The 16,388-nt window shown below is 41.6% G+C and overlaps 1 protein-coding gene across 1 annotated transcript in view; it reads left to right on the forward strand.

Annotated features, from left to right (window-relative positions):
- Nucleotides 1-16,388, forward strand: part of LOC114557388 (proprotein convertase subtilisin/kexin type 4) — a 256,104-nt gene that overhangs the window by 2,032 nt on the left and 237,684 nt on the right. Inside the window, exon 2 of the mRNA XM_028580817.1 lies at nt 7,370-7,545. Coding sequence (XP_028436618.1) covers nt 7,370-7,545 — 176 coding nt within the window. The remainder of the gene's footprint in view (nt 1-7,369; nt 7,546-16,388) is intronic.

Consider the following 16,388-nt stretch of genomic DNA (forward strand, 5'->3'; position numbering starts at 1 on the left):
AGGTTAGTCTCTCCCTGTTAATACAACACAGCTGATAGGTTAGTCTCTCCCTGTTAATACAACACAGCTGATAGGTTAGACTCTCCCTGTCAATACAGCACAGCTGATAGGTTAGTCTCTCCCTGTTAATACAACACAGCTGATAGGTTAGTCTCTCCCTGTTAATACAACACAGCTGATAGGTTACTCTCCCTGTCAATACAGCACAGCTGATAGGTTAGTCTCTCCCTGTTAATACCACAGCTGATTTAATACAACACAGCTGATAGGTTAGACTCTCCCTGTCAATACAGCACAGCTGATAGGTTAGTCTCTCCCTGTTAATACAACACAGCTGATAGGTTAGACTCTCCCTGTCAATACAGCACAGCTGATAGGTTAGTCTCTCCCTGTTAATACAACACAGCTGATAGGTTAGACTCTCCCTGTCAATACAACACAACTGATAGGTTAGTCTCTCCCTGTTAATACAACACAGCTGATAGGTTAGACTCTCCCTGTTAATACAGATAGGTTAGTCTCTCCCTGTTAATACAACACAGCTGATAGGTTAGTCTCTCCCTGTTAATACAACACAGCTGATAGGTTAGACTCTCCCTGTTAATACAGATAGGTTAGTCTCTCCCTGTTAATACAACACAGCTGATAGGTTAGACTCTCCCTGTCAATACAGCACAGCTGATAGGTTAGTCTCTCCCTGTTAATACAACACAGCTGATAGGTTAGACTCTCCCTGTCAATACAGCACAGCTGATAGGTTAGTCTCTCCCTGTTAATACAACACAGCTGATAGGTTAGTCTCTCCCTGTCAATACAACACAACTGATAGGTTAGACTCTCCCTGTCAATACAGATAGGTTAGTCTCTCCCTGTTAATACAACACAGCTGATAGGTTAGACTCTCCCTGTCAATACAGCACAGCCTATAGGTTAGACTCTCCCTGTTAATACAACACAGCTGATAGGTTAGACTCTCTCTGTCAATACAACACAACTGATAGGTTAGACTCTCCCTGTCAATACAGATAGGTTAGTCTCTCCCTGTTAATACAACACAGCTGATAGGTTAGTCTCTCCCTGTTAATACAACACAGCTGATAGGTTAGACTCTCCCTGTCAATACAGCACAGCTGATAGGTTAGTCTCTCCCTGTTAATACAACACAGCTGATAGGTTAGACTCTCCCTGTCAATACAGCACAGCTGATAGGTTAGTCTCTCCCTGTTAATACAACACAGCTGATAGGTTAGACTCTCCCTGTCAATACAACACAACTGATAGGTTAGTCTCTCCCTGTTAATACAACACAGCTGATAGGTTAGACTCTCCCTGTTAATACAGATAGGTTAGTCTCTCCCTGTTAATACAACACAGCTGATAGGTTAGACTCTCCCTGTCAATACAGCACAGCTGATAGGTTAGTCTCTCCCTGTTAATACAACACAGCTGATAGGTTAGTCTCTCCCTGTTAATACAACACAGCTGATAGGTTAGACTCTCCCTGTTAATACAGATAGGTTAGTCTCTCCCTGTTAATACAACACAGCTGATAGGTTAGACTCTCCCTGTCAATACAGCACAGCTGATAGGTTAGTCTCTCCCTGTTAATACAACACAGCTGATAGGTTAGACTCTCTCTGTTAATACAACACAGCTGATAGGTTAGTATCTCCCTGTTAATACAACACAGCTGATAGGTTAGACTCTCCCTGTCAATACAGCACAGCTGATAGGTTAGTCTCTCCCTGTTAATACAACACAGCTGATAGGTTAGACTCTCCCTGTTAATACAGATAGGTTAGTCTCTCCCTGTTAATACAACACAGCTGATAGGTTAGTCTCTCCCTGTTAATACAACACAGCTGATAGGTTAGACTCTCCCTGTTAATACAGATAGGTTAGTCTCTCCCTGTTAATACAACACAGCTGATAGGTTAGACTCTCCCTGTCAATACAGCACAGCTGATAGGTTAGTCTCTCCCTGTTAATACAACACAGCTGATAGGTTAGTCTCTCCCTGTTAATACAACACAGCTGATAGGTTAGACTCTCCCTGTCAATACAGCACAGCTGATAGGTTAGTCTCTCCCTGTTAATACAACACAGCTGATAGGTTAGACTCTCCCTGTCAATACAGCACAGCTGATAGGTTAGACTCTCTCTGTCAATACAACACAACTGATAGGTTAGACTCTCCCTGTCAATACAGATAGGTTAGTCTCTCCCTGTTAATACAACACAGCTGATAGGTTAGACTCTCCCTGTCAATACAACACAACTGATAGGTTAGACTCTCCCTGTCAATACAGATAGGTTAGTCTCTCCCTGTTAATACAACACAGCTGATAGGTTAGACTCTCCCTGTCAATACAGCACAGCTGATAGGTTAGACTCTCCCTGTTAATACAACACAGCTGATAGGTTAGACTCTCTCTGTTAATACAACACAGCTGATAGGTTAGACTCTCTCTGTTAATACAACACAGCTGATAGGTTAGACTCTCCCTGTCAATACAACACAGCTGATAGGTTAGACTCTTCCTGTCAATACACATGCTAGAAAGAGGGTTGCTAATGTTTTAAAGTCCACGCTGAAATATTCACTCTGACTTTCTGGTTCCGCTTTGGGTTTGCCATCAAGCGGGATCTCTAGTCGTAATCAGTCCTTCACTGACCAATCAGCATCCATTAGCAGTATGCTAGCATGTTATGGGCAACGACGACTCAACCTGTAAGAAATCAAAAGGACATAAGTACTCATTCATTCAACTTTCGACCTATAATCCATGTTGAACTTGCAAAAACTACATTCAAATCTGAGATTTCTCAACGACAATCGGGCGAAAGAGACAAATTTAGCCGTCTAGCTCCATAGACTTCCATTCATTTTGCACTCGCAAACACAGCCCTTTCAGCTAGCAGCAGCTGACTTCCCTCATAAAACTACAGCAGCCATTGCACGTGTAGTTTGCTTTTATCTGTTGTTTGGAGGACTGTGTGTGGAAAAAGGCCTATTTACTGAGTTTCCCAAACTCTGCCGAGCTCAGCATCACAAAGGTGTTCATTGTCCTGCCCTAAAATGTGTAATGTTACTAGGGCTGCACGATGTGAGGAAAATATGCGATAACGTTGTTGAATATTGCGATAGCGATACTACTTGCAATAAATAAATAACATTAAAGTGTACTCAGTTCTGCTAAAATACAACAAATGGCTTGTTGAATTTAAAAAAAAATGAAAGGAAATCATTTCCAACATTCTTTTATTGCATCTTTTATAACATTGATCTGAAACACCTGGAACACTTCCTTGTTTTCTGATTTTCAAGTGTTCATGCATCATTCAGGTTCCTTCCTGACCTGGCTGCTCGTAATTATCTGAAGAAAATGGCGTGAATGCAGCATCGGTGCCTTGCTCAAGGACACTTCAGCATTGCATACATCCCAGTCTGGTATGTAAACCTGACTGTGGCAAGCAAAAACAGTTGTTTGTGCCAGTTTGCTACAGTTGTTAGAGAATTGTAGGACGGTGACAAAAATCATCAGATGCGCTGTATAATGTTGCTGTATATAGAAAAGATGACGCTGAACATCCCCTCCACTCTGAATTTTTTCCTCCACTCTAACTTAATGCCTTCTGGACAACACGTTAGAACACCTTTTTGTAAACAAAAAGATATATGAGGCTATATCCGTATCAGTGCTGCACAATTAATCGCAATGTTATCAAAATCGCAATATGGACTAGTGCAATATCCAAATCGCAGGGGCGTGCAATATTTGTTCAAGGCAAAATATGTGTCAAACCATTCTGAATGAAGTATTATGGTGCTGCAGAGAAGTCCTGGCCTAAAAATCCTATCCTACAAACTAAAGATAAAATCTTTGTTTGGTTCAGATCCTCACAAAAATCACACTATAATCATTTACATTGTTTTAATTTTAATATTTGTCAATGAAAATGAGGATAATGGTGGAAAAATGTTCATTCCCTCCAATTTTGTGAATCATTTCGCAATCGCAATGTCAGTCAAAATAATCTGACATTGATATTTTCCTCAAATCGTGCAGCCCTAATCCGTATCTATGAACTCCGTAATTAATGACTTGACAGTCTCTTTCTTTTCCCATTCACTCGGCCTTCCCCTCTTGCAGGTGTATTCAGATTGATTTTCTCTACAGGTGTACGAGAGAGTACATGTTGTTTCTCAGCAGATTAATAAAAGACTCGATAAACCAATCTGTGTTATAATCAGCTGAGCTTAATTCCATCGGATTTAGAATGCTCGATATAGTGGCCTTTGCATTCAATTCAGCCTATAGCATGAAGATTTTTCTTTGTTGCTGCTTCAGTGCTGCACAGCCAGCTATCTCAGTGCCATCCTGCCAGTCAGAGTTAACTATTAAGGGCTTAGGTCTGCATATGGACGGTAGGGACATGTCCCTACCAGTATTTTTGCGAGGACAGAATTGTCCCTACCAATATTTGAGCGAACTCAAAAAAGATGTATAAAGGATTCTTTGTGTTATGTGCAATCAATGTAATGGACTGCAGGGAAATATCCCCATGCCTAGAGATTTCAGGGTCTTGTTTTCACCGTGTTTATTGTCTTGATTGGTGAGACAGACATATTTTCTGCTCTGGTGGGACAATAAAGTTCTATTCTATTGGGAATGCTTTCTAACATGGACACCTGGACTCCAGTGAAAGGTTCTGTACTGCTTGGCCCCCATCCATGCCCTTGCAAGTTGCCCTGTGAGCAGTAATAAAGTGATATTTTTCCTGTGGTCATACACTTAAAATAGTTTGACTTCAAAACAGCCATCTATAAGTTTGGTTGGAGTAATAACCTGGACATTTTAAAATAATGTTATCCTATGACCGGTAGTTTGACCTCTGGAAATCCTGTACGATACAATTCCACCATTAACTCTGTCTCTTTAAGGGGTATAGTCCGAGGTATGTAATGACTTTGCATAATGAGTTACATTCTCTTTTTCTCATCGGGTCTGCTTTCTAAAAGATCTCAGCTAGTCCCTTTTATCTCCAGCAAAAAACCCTCATGGCTACAGTTTGATCAATTAAACTCCTGAAAGGGCCCCCCTCCTTTCAGTCCTCTGCCTGAGAGGAATATAAAGTTATCAGTCTTCCCAAGCGATATGAGGACGGAAATAAGTAGTTTGTCTATAAAAATGTCCAGGTACTTTATCAGCGTCCCAGTAGGCCCCGAGGCCCTGACACTGTTCAATGTGGCTCTCCTGTACTCCAGTCTTATGTGCTCTCCCTTTCTCCCTCCCTCTCTCCCTGTCTACTCCATCTCTGCCCGAGGCCCGCTCCTCACTGGGTGGGGTGTACGCTGCCGGCCCTGCACCTCCAGTGGGATTGACTGGGGCCCGAGCCCCAAGTGAGGTTATCGATTTCAATCAGTGGCTTGGGAGATTGGAGCTGAATGATGCTGTAGACTTTAAACGGTGGCCAGCTGCAGTGCTTGTTGTTTGGGGGGGATGCTGCAGGAGGAGGCACTTCTCTTTTGAAGGGAAGTCAGATAAACATACAAACAGAATTCTATATGGAATGAGGGATCTTAATCTCCTAGTTTGGAGTTCCACTGTATGCTAGTGGGTGTTTTTTGGGAGTAAAAGGGCCCAAATAGACATAGACAACACTAAAAAGATTGCAGACAGCAGATTTCATATTAACAATGATGTAAGGCTGCAACTAACAATTATTTTCATTATCAATTAATATGTTGATTATTTTCTTAATCGATTTTATTGGTTGATTTGTAAAATGTCAGGAGATGGTACAAAAAAGGTTTTATTTTCAAGTATTCATATTCAAATCATATTCAGTCTAAGACCCTAATTTTTGAGTTTAACATCATTGAAGATTAACACAAAAAACCGCACATGTTCCCACTGAGAAGCTTTAAACCACAGAATTTTAAGCACTTTTGTTTAAAACGTGACTTAAACGATTTAAAAAGTGATCAAAATAGTTGCCAATGCATTTTCTGCGGATTGACTAATTAATCAACTAATAGATGAAACTCTAATTAGATGCAGCCTTTTAGTGTTTAGGGGGCTGTGTACATGTGTAAAACAACTGTGTGAATACAACATTTTACATCCTAATCACACGGAGTATAAACTTCTGTGTGTATATATAAAGAAATTGACCAACTTCCTGGATCAACAGTAATTGTTAGTTGCATACTCTGGGGAAATGACTTCTTCCAATAGTGCACTGGGTGTTTTTTTTTGTTGAGTAGATACTGAGAAGTGTGAGGAGACAACTTTTTGTTCCATCATCGTTCACAGGAAAGTGCGGGCATAAAGAAAAGATAAAGTTCCTGTTTTGCTTAAAGAGGGAAGTTAGTTCACTTAATGAGAGCGCCGCTGTTTTTCTGCTCTCAGAAGCATTTGCATCAAGGCCAGGAGATTAAACGTGTGGGTTGGGAACTGGAGAGAGAGTGTTGTCTCGCTTGGGGCCCCTGATGCCAGAGTTCTAGCTTTCATCGCACTGGGTGAAAGATTTCTCCTGGACGCTTCACTCTCTGGCTACAGGTGGGTGGTTCACATGCTGTAGGTGGCAGCCACTGTGGATTTCATGCAAAAGTACAGAGGAGGTGGCTGTGGGCAAATTGTTTCACAATTGCCTGTGTTCAATACTCTGCGCTGAGATGCTGAATCCCACACGCTCTAAACTAATTTGTGTAGTTAAATGTTATTTGGAGTGTTATGGTAATATTTAAAACCGTAGGTGTTTGTGTTTTTCTAGTATAGATATTTACAGTATGTCAGTTTTTATACTTAATCAAAGAACCAATGAGACTGTGCTTATCCAGTGGGATACCGAATGCTGTTTTATATCAGTGATAATGTCTGACATGTAGAGCTGAAAAATGAATGAGCGACTATTTTGATTATTGTAGTTGTCCCTATTTTCAAGCAAAAATGCCACAACAGCTGCTGGTTCCAGCTTCTCAAATGTGCTAATTTGATGTGTTTCTTTGTCATGTTTTAATATGTCACATTGGGCATTTTTTTATTATTTTCTGTCTTTTTATAAAATAATTTATTCATCAAAAATAATCATCAGATGAAACGGAAATGAAATCCTCATTAGTTGCAACCTTACTGACATGACATTCACTGTGTGATGCTTATTCACATCAGTGTTATGGAAGGCTTTAAGTCTGACTCATAGAAACTAGAAACTCTTACATCATTATCCCATGCAGGGATGTGGGTTAAGACTGACACAGCGTTCTAAATCATCCATTATTGACATGAATTTGTAAAAACTTGTAGACACATTTTCTTCTTTTTGACAACCAATCATGTTCTCCTATATCTTCTTTTTAAAGGCTCCATGTTCAGTGCGGTTGTGCTGGTGCTTGGCTGCCTGCTGCAGATGAAACTAGTGACCACAGAGGGGCATCGTGGGACCAACCGCCATGTCTTCTATGCAGTGCAAATGGACGGAGGCATCAGTGCCGCCAGGGCTCTGGCCGAGCAGCACGGACTGGAGTTCATACAACAGGTAAGGGCGTGTTTTAAAACCACTGTTGTTGCCTCCACACATGGGCCTGGATTTTCACATTCTCTAAATTCAGTTACTGAGGGTTTCTCTATGAGCTGCCAAAGTGCTGACTTCTGTTTCCTATTTGAGGGATATCTGACTTTTATCAAATTACAGCAGCAAATATTTCACGTGTGATCAAACACACATAGAGTAGGCCATCCACACAGCGTGACACGCACATGAAAAGACACATACATGCACACAAAAAGGGACACACATGCATATATACACGCACACTTGTATCTAGCCAAGCTTAGTTTATGCCTGTGAGAAACTCCTATATGTGGAATAGGCTCCAGGTGAATGTCTTTGGAGATGATTGGGTCTTTACCCATTTGCCTGAGGTTTAATCTGTCATGCTGAAATCTTTCCATTTGTCAGAAGACTAGATGTGATTTATCCACATCAATAACTTAAAGGTTACTTTGGTTGTTGAGCCTGGATGTGTGTCGACTCCCTCAAAAAAAAAAATTAGGGCCTCGGAGCAGGTCTTAGATATAGAATATAGTATATAGATATGGAATATAGTAGATTTTTTTGTGAGAGCGAGTTCAAAGAGGCTGTTCAAGGGCATTACATATTTAAAAAATAAACTTCTTCTGATTCTCTTTTATGAAAAATTCAGTCAGAAAGATGTAAAAGGCTAGCACTCTTATGAATTGACATTATAGGCTGTATATACAGTACAGTCCATGACTGACATCTTATCATGCTCCAAGGGATTCTTTTATTTCACTTCTTTCAAAGAATCAACACTGATTCCTAGAATAAAAAGTACTATTAGATTAAAAACAGTCATTTTAAATAGGTAAAGCAGTGTTTCCCACAGATTAGAAAGCAATTTGTGGCGTGTGCGGGGGGGTGAAATACTTATTTTTGTAACAATCAAGTATTAAAAACTGAGGAGGACACGCTGTTGGATGCTGTCCTCCTCTCCTACTCTTTATTCAATGCCTAACAAATCTATCTCTTACTCTCCCAGTGACCCTGTCTTTCTGCTTGAGCAGCACTGGTTGAAGCCTGAAAATATTGTAAACAAATTAATAACATAACTAATTCCACTGGTCGGACTGTTGAGCTCTGTTTCAGACTGATACCTCCGGTTCAGGCTGGTCCTCATCCTCAATACCTGCCTTTTTCAGTCGCGGAAAATACTTTTCAATACTCATCTGGATTGAAGCAGCAAACATTCAGTGTGAGAGTAAAAAAAATGACATTATTTATAATACGTTTATTTGATTCACAGCTGCTACATATAGTGTTTTGACCTCAACAACCCAACTGCATTTTACCGCAAACTAGTTAACTTTCTAAAGCGGGCACAGTCGCTTGTTTGCTAAGAGTCGGTCGGGACTCCAACGATAACACACTGACAGCATTGTATTCAGAATATAGAATATTTTTTATAGGACTTTTTAATGTGTGATTGTGTAAAAGTGTTCACGAGATCCTTTCGTGAACTTGTGAATTTCGCCAGCCATCTTCTCGTTTTGATGGAGACAGACGTGTGTGTGTGTGTGTGTGTGTGTGTGTGTGTGTGTGTGTGTGTGTGTGTGTGTGTGTGTGTGTGTGTGTGTGTGTGTGTGTGTGTGTGTGTGTGTGTGTGTGTGTGTGTGTGACAGAGACGAGCAGGGAAAGGAAATACAGCTGAACGAATATGCTGCGTGTTTTAAATAGCATTAAAAAAAAAAAGATTAACGGCCGGTGTTGATTGTATGGCGCACCGCCACAAATTAGTCTATGTGTGGGAAACACTGTAAAGCAAAATTTCTTTTTTAGATGATTTTCATAGTTCTGTTTAATTGGTTATAGATAGAGCCCTACAAGTGGGGAAATCCTGCATTACATCACACCTACAGTCTCCATTTCCCCCCCAAAAATATTTTATTTGCTCTTCATTCATTTAAAGATGGGCTGCAACTAATGATCATTTTCATTGTTGATTCATTTGTTGATTTATTTATTTATTTTTATTTATTTTTTTCACTGATTAATTGATCATTTGGTCTATAAAATGTCAGAAAATGGTAGAAAATAATGTCGATCAGTGTTTTCCAAAGCCCAAGATGACATCAAAAGTCTTGTTTTGTCCACAACTCAAAGATATTCAGTTGATCAGAGAATTGAAAAAACTAGAAAATATTCACATTTAATGGAATCTGAAACCTTTTTTTTTTCATAAAAAATGACTCCAACTGATTGATTATCAAAATAGTTGGAGATTTAACTTAATAGTTGACAGGTAATCGATTAATCTTTGCAGCTCTAATTAAAAGCGTATTGCACTTTGTTCTTTGGCGGCAGATGTGCATTCCTCCATTGATCTTTGCTCACAGCAGACAATCCAAAACTGTGATTTGAACTTATTGATGAGTGGAGGTGTGTGTATGTTTTGACATTATTGATAAGAGTTAGAGCGAGTGTCAACTGGCCTGGTGTGAGGCGGTGTGCAGCGCCGGCCCTGGGGAACAGGGACACAACCTTGGCCCCCGCTGCTGCTGGAGCTGCGGCCTGGATCATGAATAAAACATCTCTTTGACCTTTATCAGGAGTGTATTGGACAGTCCACCCCCGTCTCTGTCTTCCCCTCTGCCTGTCTCTCTCTCATCGTCCCTCATGTATGCACACAAACACCTCCTCCTCTTCCTGCATTGTTTTCTGCTCTTTCACAGACCACCGAAAGTCCCCCGATGCAGTGACCACTTGTCATGACCAAAACAAAAGAAAAAAGCATTTTCCCATTTACATGTATTTATTCATACATGTATATGTGGTGCTGTGACACCCATATTTGCAATAACTATAGTTTTGTTAGTTCACATTGTTTACATTGACATTGTGAAATAGTGCAACTATCCTGTAGCATTGTAGAAATCAGTGAATTTGTTTTTTTTAATTTCACCTTTATTTTTTACAGGCAAGTCATTAAGAACTAGGGTTGGGCATCGTTTAGATTTTAACGATTCGGATTCCTATTCCGATTCTTCCTTTTGATTCCGGTTCTTATCGATTCTCAATTCCGATTCTTTGAGGGGTGGAGTTGAAACGGGTTACATGCTTATTTCACAAATAAGAGGAAAGTTTTATTTTGATTTAAAAGTGGGTTGCAGTTTGACGGTGCTTTTTCAATGTAAAATAAAGCCACACTAGAGCACCGCTTACTGTGCTCCACGGCTACAACACAACAAGCGCCTGGCCGCTACGGAAACCAAAACTTGCGCATGTTAAATTTGGAATCCATGATCAGATTTGAAACCAAATCCTCCAAACAATTCCAATAAAGAAACGATTCCGATGGAATCGTAATTTTTGAAACGATTCTAAGTAGGAATCGGTTCTTGATGCCCAACCCTACTAAGAACAGGTTCTTATTTACAATGGTGGCCTGAAAAGTGGCAAAGCCATTTAGGGAAAGGGAAGGAGGGCTAGATAATAAATGCATTAAAAATACATACAGTTTAGAAATGACAAAATAGAATTTGAAATACTACACAGAAAACAAACACTTATAACAAGATAAGTGCACAGGTACATGGGTGAGTAAGAGAGGGAGAAACCAACTGCATATGTCTGTGAACAAGGATGATATGATGGTTTTGAAGGATGAAATGGAAATTAGTTTGTCCAGTTTGAGAATCTTTTACAGAGCATTCCAGTTGCGAGCGGCACCAGATTGAAAAGATGTGAGACAAGAGGAGTTAGTTTTGGGAATGCTTAATTGAAGATGAAGTGAGTACCAAGTATTGTAATGTGACAGACTTTGGCTGCAGCAGGTGACCTAAGTAAGGAGGTGTTCGGCCAAGAAGAGTCTTGTGAATGAAAGTGAACCAGTGAATTTCACGGCGAATGTGAAGGGAGGGCCAGTTGACAGATGAATATAGGGTGCAGTGGTGTGTATTGAAGGGGGCATTTGTGGCAAACCTGATAGCAGAATGGTAAAGAGTGTCGAGTTTTGATACAGTGGTCTTGCAAGCAACCCTATATATAGTGTCATTTGAATGAGTGAGTTTGGCTAGCCTGGTTGACCCCAGACCCTTCTCAGTTATAACTGAGAGTGGGTCTGGGAAAGGTTAATTGACAGTTCATTTCCAAAGGGGCGTCCCCAACAGACGCCACTCAAATGCCTCTGGGCGCAATTGGATAGTCCTTCAACCAATCAGACCAACGATCCGGGTGGCGCTGTGCTTCGGTGGCTGTCATGTTGAATGTAAACAAAAAGCTGCTCGCCGTCGTCGCGTAAAGCCCGCCTCAACGGTTGTGATTGGCGTAAAGCCCGACTCAACGGTTGTGATTGGTGTAAAGCCCGCCTCAGCGGTTGTGATTGGTGCCATCATCTCAAATTTGCTGGAAGTTCGTCAGGTTTACTCAGGCTAGAGTTTGGCAGAAGTAGAAGAAGAGCAGCAGCCAGCCGTTCAGTCGCTCCGCTCCCACTGTAGTGAGACTCATTTACCGAGAGAACAGCTGACAGCTCGGGAGAGGCACCGTCTGGTTAACACAAGTTTTTGGATGTGGCTGTCCTTCCTTTGCCGTACCTGAAGATGCTGTCTGTCCTTCATGCACAACTCGTATTCTTTTGGATGTTTCATACGGAAATGTCTTAACAGCGGCAATGTTGTGTATTGTTTAGGGTCCTTGCCACCACGAGACCAATCGGCATTGCAAATTGAACATGTAGCTCAACTTTTTCTGCTCACAAGTTCCATTTTCACTTTCTCACAGCCTACTGCCGTTGCTAGGTTGCTACTGCATTCCGTCTAGCTCCAACTACGTCATTACGTCGACCACGTAACTCTACAAAGAGTAGTGAAGTAACAAGATAGTTCAGTCCAAGATGGCGGAGCTGCAGCTCTGTCATGGGTGCGTTTGTTTGCAGTGGAACGTTCTACTGAGTTCTTTTTCTCGAGTTTCGCCTCTTGTTACTTCTCTTTGGTACCGTTCGGTCGGAAAAAATTCTAACGTTCGGCAGCACCCGAACTCCGTCAAAAAGCCCAAAATTCTGCCAAGTTCCGAACCAAACTCTTGGTTCGGTGCATCCCTAAAAAAGACTGCTGTAGTTGGAAGAAGCTATCTTGCAGAGTACCTTGAACAGTATAAGGGGAAGGATAAAGAATTCTATCATCAGCATATACTGTAAGTGAATAAGTGAATTGCCAGCTGCCTGAGGAATGTTATGAATGTATATTGAGAAAAGTGTGGGGCCAAGTATGAAGCCTTCGGGGACACCCCTGGTGACCGGGAGAGAATGGGAGAAAAGGTTTTCAAATCTTACACATTGCACCCGGTGAGAGAGATAATTGGAAAACCAAACCAGTGAATAAATCGGTGACACCAATGCTGCGATCGATAATTGATTATTAAGAATTTCGTCGATCACGTTAATTTGTTATCGATTAAACTAATGCTGGTTGCGTAGTGTGAGTCTTGAAGCAATGAAATTAATTTCACAGTGTGGCAGCAATTAAACATTTGACCACCCGGGGGAAATATTTGACTCCATAGTCAGTTACCTGGCTGCGAGTTTCACTTTTGATTTCAAAAGTAATCATGAAGAGGACACGGCCAAGTGTGGCATGGGACCATTTTGATTTAAAAAAAATAAATAATACTTAGTTCACTGCAAACACTGAGATGCCACGTATAACACGTATAACACGTACAACACGGCCACGACTCAAATGATGTAGCCTACCACTAAACAAAGTGCATCCGACTAGGTCTCAACCTAGCATCAACTCGGCGTTAGCACGGAGGAGCTGCGATGCACAACGAGCAGAGAAAATTACCCAAGGGACCTGCAAGTTCATTGACATGGATATTGGAACCACCATATCACATTTCGTCACGACGTACCATCACCAGACTGGTAGAAACTCACTACGAAGAACGGAATAAGGTTCCCCGGGCTGGCCAGGTTAGGGCGGAGGTAACACCCGGCAACGCGGCTGTTTTGGGCGGCTGGACTGACGGTCACCAGGTAGCGGTTGTGTCTGACCCCAGATTATGTCAACATGCTTATCTTTCTCAACAAACATCAGTAGACTGGTTACTGGTTATTTTTTATTAGGCTTTGTCTGTGCCTTGGATAGTTGTGAGTTACATTTTGAAAAAACCTGTCAGATCTAAGTATTATTATGTTTTTGGTTAAGTTATTATTTAACATGATTTTTTATTTATTATTTTGGAACAAACGAGAACATTTAATCGAATGCCCATCCCTAGTCCACGGAGTCAAAAGCTTTGGCAAGGTCAATGAATATAGCAGCACAGTGTTGTTTGGTATTTAGTACGGATGTAATGTCATTGAGTACCTTTGTGGTAGCTGTAACACAACCATACCCAGCTCAAAAGCCAGATTGTGCCCCGGAGATGATACCGTTCACATTAAGGTGTTTGGTTAGTTGTTTGTTGACAAGTTTTTCCAGAATCTTCGACACACAAGGCAAGATGGAAATTGGCCTGTAATTGTTTAGGTCAGTGAATGGATGCTGTGGTGTGATTCTGTAGTAATCTATTGTCAAGGATATGCAGTAAGTGTGTTTGTGTGTTAATAAGGTGTCCAACCCAGCACCACCATATCCTGAGTCTCAGACAACCCCCACCCCCCAGGTCTAATCTGCTGACTGGCTTCCTTTACCTGTCTGTCGCTAGAGGCTGATGCTAAATGTCATTGACACTAAATCTCCTTTGTTAAGTCAACTCTATTGTTAATATCGTAATATCAAGAACAAGCCGGCACTCGACAATTTGCTGTGATATGTATATATATTTTTAAAACATTGAAGTGGAATGAAACATGTGACAAGCCGTACGCCTGCTTGGGAGGGTTGTGATGTCTGCTGGCATTCCAGTGGTAATACCGCACGAGTGGAATGGGAATCAAATGTCTCCATGCTGGCACTCCACCTATTGTTGGTCTCTTTGATTTAGTGTACAGCATCCAGGAAAATGTCATCTCGTCTCTCCATTGTGCAGACTTGACATATCCATTTTGCAACTGTAAAATACAAAGAAAAACAAAGTAAAATACCCACGATGATGTCTTTATGCCACACGGACAGATTCACTGTGATCCTTTGCAGTTGCTTTTTCGGTAGCAGACGCACTGAAGCCTTTACTGTCAGTCTTTATGTTATACATTATATTTTTAAAAGAGATTGAGTTTATCTATCCACATTTTTCTTTACACTTGTCTTACACCTTGCTCATTTGAAATTTGTTTAAAGATGGCTGATAGTTTCTCAACATTCCTTTTTTAAATTGGAGGGTAAATCAGCTCATTCCCGATGATGCAGGGAAATGTAGCAAAATCTAAATAAAGAAACAAACGTGACAAATGCAGTGCACCCAGGAAGCTCTTGCTTGTAATTATTACGGTGGTGTGGCAGTACTGATGTGAATTCAAAGATTACTGTCATACAATGGCCAGTCTCATCTCCAACCAAGGATGTGGTGGTTTAATGCAATCATTATGAGCCAGAGAGAAAGAGATGCTCTGACTATGCAGGTAATATCAGCCATTACAGGTGCAGGTTTCGCACACAATGACAGAAAAAAGAACCTGATCGTGATCTAAAATAGATGATTTTCTGTTTCACTTTACGCCTGCACAGAACAACCACACAGCTACTTAAGATTACACGCTGATTAACAAAAGTCTCAGCTTGCAGGCTTACTTACAATACAGCCGACCCAGTTTTAAGTTACATCACATGATACTGCATTGTTTACAGGTATTATTTCTTGCTTACTTAAGAGTTTGCAAATCCGATTAGAGCCAGATTAGGTCTATGTGTTGCATTGTTTATATTTTAGCTGAGATCACTGCTTTAAGGTGTATGTGTGTTGTGCGTGCGTGTGTGTGTGTGTGTGTGTGTGTGTGTGTGTGTGTGTGTGCGTGTGAGACCAGGAGGTCCCTGGTCTCATCCAATGGTGAAAGGCCTCCCAGATTCCCCTTCTCTCCAGTGAGGTGGAATACTGCTGGCAGATTACCATATCATTAGCATAACATTACTGCGGCACAGCTTGGTTCGCTGTCTCCCGACGTGCTATCAGCTCATCGAGAGATTCAATCCCCCCCCCCACCCCACCCCATCCTCCCTTGCAAGGTGTGTTTTCCATCTGAGTAAAGCAGATGTAATTGAGGTAGAGCACTGGATTTACTGGCTAAATGAAATCACACAAATGCTTCAGGATCAGCCAGGCCCGCTGTCGTACACATTCGGAGAGTTTCTTTTCACTATTCTGAATTTCTAATATCCTCTCAGAAATGGCACCAGTCAAATGCTAAGCTATGTCAAGCCTTACCCTGGTTGGATTACGTGTGTGTGTGTGTGTGTGTGTGTTTGTGTATGTGTGTGTGTGTGTGTGTGTGTGTGTGTGTGTGTGTGTGTGTGTGTGTGTGTGAAAAGGAAAAAGGCCAATGTGCCACCATCTTCTCCCTTGCCCTTTCCTCTCCCTTTTTTGTACCATAGGGCACCCAGGGGCGCAAAAAGGGACACCAATCCTCTAATGGTTGGAAGAGAGGGCCCATTCCATTAGTCAGGGGGCCCAGAGTTCACCGCTGCTCCTCGGCGTGAGGAAGGCGGAGAGAGTGAAATGGAGGCAGGTGTTGGCCGGGGGCAACGCAGAGGGCACCAGCTGCATGCTGGGAAATGGACATTTTTTTTCTCCCCTGTCCCCACTCCTCTCCCGATTTTCTATTTCCTCATGCAGATGCACACACCTTGCGCATAGAGCATACACACACACACACACACACACACACGCACACACACACAGTCTGACTTCCTCTCACCCGCTTT

This window comes from Perca flavescens, chromosome 6, assembly GCF_004354835.1.
Source record: "Perca flavescens isolate YP-PL-M2 chromosome 6, PFLA_1.0, whole genome shotgun sequence".
Lineage (NCBI taxonomy): Eukaryota > Metazoa > Chordata > Actinopteri > Perciformes > Percidae > Perca > Perca flavescens.